This window comes from Mirounga leonina, unplaced genomic scaffold, assembly GCF_011800145.1.
Source record: "Mirounga leonina isolate KUSES-001 unplaced genomic scaffold, KU_Mleo_1.0 Mir_128, whole genome shotgun sequence".
Classification (NCBI taxonomy): Eukaryota; Metazoa; Chordata; class Mammalia; order Carnivora; family Phocidae; genus Mirounga; species Mirounga leonina.
Window position 1 is genome coordinate 26,317,343 of NW_023270320.1, and position 10,173 is coordinate 26,327,515.

Here is a 10,173-nt window from a genome sequence, read left to right on the forward strand (position 1 = left end):
AATGTAAGGCATTCGGTCACTTCCGGGAGATGGGTAGCTTCTCACATGAGCAGCCAGTTCCTTATTACTTCTTAAAATCAGTAAGAACAGTTGCTTGACTGGAGCGACTTGTCACTTTAATAAAAAGGAACACACTTCCCTACAATCCGCCAAAGCCCCAGTGACCTTCAGGCCGAGGTTTTCACGGCTGTATGTTTGTCTTTGTGGAATTCGTACATCAGGTATAATCAGCCTTCACCTCCCTTTCATCTGTCCCTTTGCTGTGGGGCACATATGTCCCGTGGGGGTCACAGTTGGTGAAGTCGTTAGTTACAGAATGTTCTACGGGTGCTGCAGAAGTCACTGCCCTGGAGCCCGAGAGAGGACGCGACACCTCCAGTTAGCTGACAGAGCTAAACTGGGATGTGTTGTGATCATCACCACAGACAAAGAACAAAAATGGTATCACAGGTTGGAAATGCAGTAAGTTAATAAAAACGTTCCCATGGAAAAATACAAGCTACAGCTGGAGAAGGAGGGACAGGGGATGATGGGAATTCAGGAAACGGAGAGTCAGTGCAAGAGTGTGATCTGGAAAGCGAGGGAGCGGTTTATGGGGTGCGACAGGATGGGTGTGCAAAGCGATATGACAGCTAAATAAGCAAAGGGGACTTCGCGCCCCACAGCCAGCCGCATCTGGTGACCGGCCCACAGCCATTTTTTGCGCATCTATTATGTGCTGGGCATGTCGCACACAGTCATGTCCGCCTCCAGCGACGCTGTGAGGGAGGTGTTATCACATCCAACAGGGAACCCGAAGCACCGAGAAGTAGCTCGCCCCGGATCCGAACCAGCTTGCAGACCCAGAAAGCAACAACCTGGAATCCAATTTTAAAATCTTTTTTTCTATACACTTGAGAACTGGCCATACTACTTGGTGAGTAAAGTGGCAAGGTCACAGGCAGTGACCTCCGGGTGTGGGGCCGTGGAAGGTGCTCGAGGACCGAGAGACAACCCGCCTGGGTTCCAACCCCCGCCCTGCCTCTCGACTGCTGTGTGGCTTTCAGAGTGTCCCTTAACCTCTCTGGGCCTTAGTTCCTTCAGCTGTACAGTGGGAAGAACATCATCCACACTGGGATGTGGTGACAATGGGGTGAATGTCAGTGCAGGCTCTTGGCTAAGTAAGTCGATGGTACTAGGTTACACGTCTTACGAGCCAACCTGTAAATTGCCCGCATTGTTGCTTCCCTGCTTTGGTCATGACCAGTCGGTTCTACTTCCTGCATCTCCAGTGTTTGCGATCTCAGACCCTGCTCAGCAGACGTGCCTGGACAGTCAGGCTCGAATGGCAGTCGGCAGTGAAGGGCTGGGGATGTGTCCTCCGCAGGACCCACGGCTGTCGCACATGCCAGCATCTGCCATCTCAGGAAATCGAGTTCTGAAGGGAAGAGGGTGACAGGGAAGTGATGGTTCTGGAGCCCGTCCCGAATGAAGACTGTCGCAGGAAACAAAGATGTAAACGGCTGCGCCATTTTCACATGTTTGACTAAATGAAGCGGAGGGGACTAATCTAGCCCACGTTGCTCCTGAGGTTGGAGCTCGGAAAAAAGGAACGATGGGGGTGGGATCCGGGGGGAGGGCGGTGGAAAGGGCTCTGGGCTTCGATGGCTTTGCTAGAAAAACAAGGTGATTCGATTAGACACCATGTTTTCCAACAACTCTCGGATGGCAGTCGGGTGTCCTGCAATTCAGTTCCGTTCTGACACCGACCCCCCCGGAGTTGGAAGAGCCCCTCACGCTAGGGGGCTCCGTCCCACCTGACTGTCCCCACTTCAGCTGCCAGCCACAGGTCCTGGGTCCCCAGGCTACCCACACTAGTGTCCGGCTTGACTACAGATTGGAGGGTTCTCCCAGCCCGGTCAGCCATCTCATTAACAGACACTCAGGTATGGGGAGAAAGGGGCTCATTATGAATAACAAAAATACCCCCTTCACTCCAGAAATTCCAAGGGTTTTAGGAGCTCCGGGCCAGGAACCTGGGACAAAGGCCAAATATACTTTTCACTATACCATAGATACACTTTAACATCCCTTCTGTCTCTAACATGATCTATTTAGTGGCTTTCAAACTGATGACGAGGTTCAGTTCTGCTCCGTGTAAGAAAATACCTTTATAACTAGAGCTCTCTGGCAATTTCAGGGGTTGCGTCCAAAGGTCTGTGCTACCTGGAGTAGGACGTGATCCAGCCGAGGTTGGATGACCCCACTGGAGAATGCTGAGAAGGAAATCCCCACATTGGGTGCTAGTTTGGGCCAGATGCTCACTCATCACGATGGTTGGGACACAGTGTAATGTAACTGCCTTGCCTGGTTTCAGAATCAAGAGACACTTCCTTTTTGGATGAACAGCACTGGCAAGAGGGAAGGTTGGCAGCACGGTTGGCACGGCTATGACAACGAGCTCATGGACATGAGGGGCATCTTCCTGGCCTTCGGACCCGGTAGGCAAGACATGACCCCATGCTTTGTCCTCCGTTCCCAAAGAAGTGGTCTCCAGGAGGGGCTGACAGCACTCGTAAAGGCTGAAGTGATTTCTTTATGGACCTCTTTATGAGCAAAGCGGAGCAAACCCAGCTGGTCTCCATGAAACATCTTTTGCTGGCTTGCTTTCAAATGCTTCGTAGGTTTGGCAAATGCAGTCAAATGCTTTTCCTTGTAAATTTTAAATCTTGAGCGCAGTGAAGAAAATGTATTCCACATGTTTGTGATTCATTTTTTACTTAATTCATCAAAATGTTATTTCACAGCTATCTGATGTCCAGGAAAGCTTATCAGACACCAGGTTGCTGACAGCTGTGAGTCTCAGAGTTGATGTGATCACTTCACAGGGTCTGACTCTTCCACAGTTCCTCCCTGTCTAGAGCACCCATGCCTGTGGGGGTCATTCGGTTTAGGGCCCAGCCAGAAGCTGGGATGTGCTCAAGGCCAAGCTAGGAAATGACCTTGAGAATGACTTTGAGAATGGGCCAGAAGGCCCAGAGACAGCTTGGATGAAAGCAAATTTACTCTGCCTTCTTTGACCAGAAATTTCTAAGTTTGGAGTAGAGGGGAGATGGAGAGGGTCTATTTGGTCATTTGCTTTAATTGACAGAGGAATGTAAATTCACATTGTGGAAACGTTTATCAGACACTCTGGAGATCATACTATGACCCAAACACCCCTTTCTTTCTTAAAAAAAAAAAGCAGAGGTGGGAGAGACATTCAACAGCGGCCATCAACCATCAGTTGACTGGCTCATAAGCTAGTCTTCTCCCTTACGACTGTCCACTCTCCTTATTAAATGTAATAAACTTACCCTGACATCCATACTCCAAATGCCATTTTCTGGATGTAGATCAGAATGTTTCAGCCCATGACAGTCCATTCTTCCCTTTCAAAGTATAGGTTAGAAGCCATGCCTAGAAGGTCTGCTCTTCTTGATGTAGAAAGACAAAGATCTATGTTGACCCCTCTCGTTCCATCTGCCTTGGGTCACTCTCCTTACCACAAAATAGCTGCTGAGAACAACTAGGTGTCCATTTCTGCATGCTCCTTGGGAGCCCCTGGCCTCCTGGGCTTAGGGAACACACTGGTCCAGATCCTCTCCCATACGTGATCCAAGTTCCCAAGCCCTGAAGTACTGCTACATTGGTGCTGCTACGTGAGTAGCAGCAAACGTTTATAGAGTGTTAACTGGGTTCACAACATTGGCCTAAGAGAGTTCAGAGGATGCCCAAGCACATTGCCATCAACCAGTGATCGTTATTGGGTGCTCCCTGTCAACCAAGCCAGAGGTTATATCTGACCTGGTTGGTCAGATATAACCTCTTAGGCTATATTCAACATTAATTCACCAAAGAGCTCAAAAACATAATGAATGAGGGATGGAGCCTTAAGGATTTTGTTGAGGTCAACCGTTCATTAGATTAGGTTGGAGATATTCCAAGGCCGCAGGCTTTACATGGGAGAACATTAAACATTAGGGCTTTCATTCAAAAGCATCACCTCCTCCTTCCTTAGAAGAGAGAAATAAGATCATGAATGCAAAACAGTTGTCAGTGGAAGGAGTGTTTATAAACAAGAGTCTCAGGCATGTTTCAAAGCAGAAGCAAATCTAGCCTCAAACCAAAATTTTAAGACAGAGTACCCAAAGCTACATTAGCTTAAAGTTAAATTCAGAGGGGACAGTTTGTCCATCAACAAAGGCCTCCATCACATGCTCCCGTAAAACTAAAAACCTAAGCCTTTTATAGACAGATAGAAGATGACCCCTGATGAAAAGGGACTGGGCCAACTGCAAAAAATGTTTCCAGGCAGAGACCGCCTTGAGAGCCTCCCGCAAACCATCACGTCTCTGGCTCCAATTCTCATGAAAGATTGAACAGCTTTACACACTGACTGTTTACTCAGAAGAAAATTTAAGAGTGAGGCCTTTAATAGCTATCTAGCTGCACTTTGAGATAAAGGTACATGCCTCCTGATTAATTATATGCACTTCTTGCTTGGGGAGGATGCTGGGCATCATTGCAGCTGCTCAGATGGAGCTTCAGAAGCCAGTAAGTCTGGTCCGGCAGAAAGAAAAGGAAATAATTCTGGAAGATAGCCTCTCTCTGGTTAATCCCAGTTTCTAATTTGAACGACCTAATCTTGCCCTGGAGAACTCCACATTTCAAGATAAGACAGCAGGAGTGTGATTCAATGAGCTGCCTGTGAGCTAGCAAGCCTCACCCGGAAAGCAGTCCAAGGTGGCCAGGCCTGGCATGGGGCTGCAGAACCTTCTCTCTTTAGGAGAAACACTTTCAATATCCACAAAATTTAAATTCATGGAAATAACATGGATTGCCAATCCAGGTTCAGCATGCCACCTTGAGTTAGCAGAGGTTGGCCAGGTCCTCCCCAGCTGGATCTGGTATTGTTCTGCTGTTCCGGAGTTTTCCAGAAGCTCTCATTCTAGCCTGGATCCTCTGTTCTTTGGGCCCAAAGGCCCAGCTCAGCAGCATAGGAAGTCATGAACCAGATGGAGTTGGGAGGGAAAACCTAATTCTTCTTCCTGCTTATGTGCATAAGATTTAATTTTGTACTTTCAGTGTAAAATCTTTTCTAATTTTTTTTTTTTTTTTTTTGTCAGTAGAGCTTGATCTCAGTTTTTCCTGCTGAGTGTTAAAGACATGGGCATTTGGAAGGCTGGGGAAGGATATGTTGGGTTTACTGTCCGTTACCCACACACCCTCCCCACCCACACACATGACGAGGACATGGCCACCATGTGGCAGGGCAGTGTGGTCATCACGTCCAGGTCCATGGCAAGTCGGAAGGAGAGATGCAAGTTGCTGCCACATCACTGGGACAACTTTTCCATTGATTTCTCACGCCGCAGCTGATTCTTCTCTGGGGAAGTCTAACCACCATCCTCACCTAGTTGTAATTACCTTGATATTAGGAAGGGTTGGGATTCTGGGGAAGTCCTAAATCTCCTCTCCAGGGGGGGTTCTGGATTTTGACTAGTTTTTACCATGAGGTGATGTTGCCTTATCCGTTATCCTTCCTGCCCCAAAAGTGAAGTGAATCCCCCAAATAATTTATGGGTGAAATTTTCAGTCCATAGTATGCCCTTGTGGGGTGTTTACTCTACATGCTTATTAATAAGAATAGCTACCATTTATTGAGCAGATGCAGTGTGCCTGGAGCTATGGTTTAGGTACCATTTCTATGCCCATTTCCTGAGCTTATCCAGCTACTAAGTGGCTGGGAGCTGGTGGTAGAGCCTATTAACTTCTTATGCTAAAGTCAACATTACTTCTCCAAAGTGATCAAAATCTATCACTTGGGAAGTTGGCCTGGATCTAACATACTCTGGGAGAGTTTTCTGAATAGAACTTCTTTCTGTACTTGTAATTTCAGGGTTAGTATAAGAGCAGGATTTGGAAAAAAAGAAAGAGCAGGATTTGGTGTTGGCACTTCTGGACTCTGTTGCCATTGGTGTTTGTTTGCTTTTTAAATAAAGTACATGTGATCATTTTAGCAAAGCAATTATAGAGGATTTTTTCTAAGGTAGAAAACTTGGCTTTACAGCCCCTAAACCACCCATTTCCTTTCAAAGTCTTACACGGACTAAAAGCACAAGCAGAGGCCTTTATGGATGGATAAAATCTCCTTCTTGAATTCAAGCTCAATGTAGCTCTGGTTTGGGGCCCAAAAGGGAAACTGTTATGTACACCACTAACCTCTTACACTCACTCTTTGAACAGACAAGTACTTGGTTTTCAGCCTCTTCTTGGCCTCCTGTGGAGAAGGAGAAGGTGCACTCTTGATTGAAATCCTTCCGTACTCACTAGGCTGTGAACGACTAGCCCTACCTTCTAGATTCCTGCGTCACCGCTAGAGTCTGGTGCAGCCTCTGGGCGGAAGCAAGCACAACACTCTTCTCCACTGCTCTCAGGGCTTTCACCCGGGTCCCTAACTCCAATACCAGTTTGCTTGTTTTCCACTCGGCTAAGTTATTTTATCTGCTAGTGAAAGACTCCCAAGGAATGTTTGGTTGGTTCTCCAAACATATTTAAGAAACCAGTGTTGCTTCTGAGGTAGCCAGCACTGAGGAAACCGTAGAGATTCACATCCCATGAAGCCCTGAGACCTCGATGTGGCAGGAAAATGAAGAAACATTCTTAAGTGGCTCTGGGATGCCCTGGCCAACCAGCTGCTGCTAGATAGACGTTCTGGAAGATAAGCATACTGTGTAATTGGGTTTGGGGAGCTCAGCAAGACAGTCAACCTTCTGTGACCACACCTGCTCTCCAGGGCTCTGCGGAAATGAGCAGCAAAAATGGAGATGCCCTTCTGCCTCTCCAGGAGGCAGCTCTATGGTCAGGAAGGCATGACAGTTATGCACAAAGACAATCTGCTGATTTGTCTGTCTAAAGAAACTCATCTCCATGAGCCATAGAAAGCAACATCTTTTTGTGAGCTATACCCCTTCCAGATACCCTTCCAAGTTCACCATGAGTTGGCCACGCCCCATTGACAGAGCTGATTTCCGGGCCCAAAGCTGCCTGGAACCTGAGTATAATTCTCTGTGTTGTGACTTGGCCCCCTTTCTGCCCAGGGCATGGCTGTGACAACTTGTTTTCTTGCCTTTCCCTTTCAGATTTCAAATCCAACTTCAGAGCTGCTCCAATCAGGTCTGTGGATGTCTACAATGTCATGTGCAACGTGACAGGCATCGCTCCCCTGCCCAACAATGGCTCCTGGTCCAGGGTGATGTGTATGCTGAAGGACCAGGACAGCTCGGCTCCGTGCATCCGACCGAGCAGCTGTGTTCTGGTCTTGATTCTCCTCCTACTGTTTGCATAGATGCTGCTATTGTTGTCCCCAAACACTCAGCCAAGTGTGCCTCCATGGTGGGATGGTTTTCATTTTCTATTCGAATAATAGCTTCATTAATACAATCAAGGCCACAAAAATTGTAAATATAATTCTTGGATGATTCCATACAGAAAAAAAAAATTTTAATTTCTTTAAAAAAAAAACATTTTAAACTTCTTTAAAAAAAACAAACAAACACCAAAAACCCCAAGCTTTATTTCTTCTGGAGGTAAGGAAAACCCTAGCTTTTCATTGGTTCAACTATGTGTCATTTTCTACATTGTTTGCATGCAGTTACTCAGATGAACTGTCTGAGTAAGAGCTCACCCCTGGGGCAAACAGACTTTGAGTGGATATTGCATGGAGTCTCGGGCCCCTCTGTGTCCTGCCTTGCACAAAGCAGGCCCTTGTCTGCGTCCGGTCCACACCCAGGAGCCATCCTTGGGGTTTATGGCCACAATCTTGTACTGCTCCTTCCATCCCAGAAAAAAGAAGTCCACGTAAAAGCAATAGCTGTCTTCTGTTTTGGGTCCAGCTCATGGAGTCTTTTTCATTTTATACCAAGCCCCAGAAAGGTCGTATCTTAGCTTGGCTCACCAATCAAAAGTACCAAGGATTGAAGAACTCATAGAACAAGGTGAAAGATGTGGGTGCCCTCCCAAACTCTTGAGTGCACAAAAATGTCTCCCTTGCCTTGAGGAGCAGAAAAGCTTGCAGCAGACCCAGGCTTCTGTGAGACTTAGCACAGTCTGTCACAACATGGAAGCTTGCACATGGTGGGCCCTATATGTGTGGGTGGACTAATGGATTCCCCGCCACGCTTTGGATCCCCAGACAGAGTATAGGCTATAGCAATACCTGACATATCATTACAGGCTGATACATCTTGCTGATGACTTGTGGACATGTTTGCAGAAATCTCAGTTCACTGCTTAGAATGGTAGCACATTAAATTCTATGCACCAGGAGTCTTGGAGCAAGGCTTGTGGAATAACACCAGCAGAGTGTATCCTGAGGGACCCAGAAGCCCAAGGAAAATGGTGGGGGTGGGGGTGGGGTGAGGAATGGAGAGAACACGATGGAACTGAATCCCGAACCAATTAGCCATTTGATTAGGAAACGGTTTGGTCAAAGTGCCACCTCAGGGACCTAAGTTGTTTGGAAGCCCCTACGAAGAGCCACTGAGCCCGAGCTGAAATGTTTTCAGTTTAGTCATCTAGATTTGCTGTAGGAAATCTTGTTGTGAAACAAAACATAACTGCATGTTTAAATGATCAGAGTCACATAGACATATCATTGCGTTAACAGTGAGTTTGCACTGAATGGGGCACATCTGTAAAAGAGCCTTTCTGTCAGGAAGAGATAGCACATCAGGTCTCCTCAGGATGATGAAGCCCTTTTATAGCGTTTGCCTTGAGAAATGAGCCATCAACACTCACCCCGATTCAAGAGGGTTGGGAACATCTCCATGCCTTGAATCATGAGAGCAAAAGATTACCACTTAAAAAATACATATACCAAATCTGTCATCACAAAAGATTTCTAAGGATTCATGTAATGTGTTTTAAAAGTGACAGCAAGCCATCGAATCAATTAGAAGAAGGCAAATCAGCCTTTGCTATTTGGCTGAAAGCAAACTGGTGCTCTCAGAACATTGGGCAGGGCTGTTGAAACAGGCATCCGTTGTTCAAAGTGTCCTTTGTCCGGGAAGGACAGTGTGGAGCTCACCTTCTTTCCTAAAATAATGCATATGTTTTAGTGGCTTAATTATTTGGCTAGAATTTTTTTCCCTTTGATTTTTATTTTAAAGTTACATTATTTTCCCCAGGAAATTTTTCTCTAAATGTGTTCTGTTCCTTTAGAGTAAAATCTCCTACATATAGACACCTTTTCTCCTGGATTATGTTGCTACTTCACTGCTAATTCCAGGGGGACGATAATTGGGTTGACCTGCAAATACTGAAGATAAACCAAACGAATGATCCTTACATTAAAGATGAGACGAATGGCTACTTTCCCTGCCCAATGTCTAATCTCCAGAGCCCAATTCAATTAAGTTCTGAAGACGTAAGCATAAATTAGAACAGGCCCAGGGACTTCTTTCTAGCCTTGAAGAGTCCTGATTATAGAGCCCCAACTCTACTTTTAAAATATTTTATTTATTTTTCAACAGAGAGAGAGAGACAGTGAGAGAGGGAACACAAGCAGGGGGAGGGGGAGAGGGAGAAGCAGGCTTCCCGCGGAGCAGGCAGCCCGATGCGGGGCTCGATCCCAGGATCCTGGGATCATGACCTGAGCCGAATGCAGACGCTTAACGACTGAGCCACCCAGGCGCCCCCCAACTCTACTTTTAAAGAGAACTTGGAAATCCACATCAATCTGAGTTCAGTCACTGACGGCCATTTGCAAACTTCCTGGGATTGTAAGCATCATCTGGCCTGCTTCCAGAGATGTAGGTTTGGAGGATCTGGGTGGGACCTCAGACAGCACTTGTAGGTTTGGGTTTGCTCTATGGAGAGAAAGGTTCTGGTTAGACCTTGGTAGACCTGGGTCTTCTGACAGCAATTTCATAATCCTCCAGTTTCTCCAGAGGCCATCAGACTGGTATCGACTACCGGTCCCAGCTGGGTCAAGTTTCCAGCCCTCTCTAAACCAAAGCAGATTCGCAAGCCTCAGGGATGGAGAGAGGCACCGAGAGGGGCATTATTTTAGGAAAAAGTGTTTTCTCCATTTAGTGTCTGAATTTTCTTTATTATTTACCAATATTCATGATTCCAAAAGTATCTTACTCT

General features: G+C 46.5%; 1 protein-coding gene across 1 annotated transcript in view; it reads left to right on the top strand.

Moving 5' to 3' along the window:
* Positions 1–8,656, top strand: part of ENPP6 (ectonucleotide pyrophosphatase/phosphodiesterase 6) — a 111,107-nt gene extending 102,451 nt beyond the window's left edge. Inside the window, exons 7-8 of the mRNA XM_035004271.1 lie at positions 2,357–2,480; positions 7,164–8,656. Coding sequence (XP_034860162.1) covers positions 2,357–2,480; positions 7,164–7,369 — 330 coding nt within the window. The 3' untranslated portion in view covers positions 7,370–8,656. The remainder of the gene's footprint in view (positions 1–2,356; positions 2,481–7,163) is intronic.
* Positions 8,657–10,173: the final 1,517 nt, after the last annotated feature.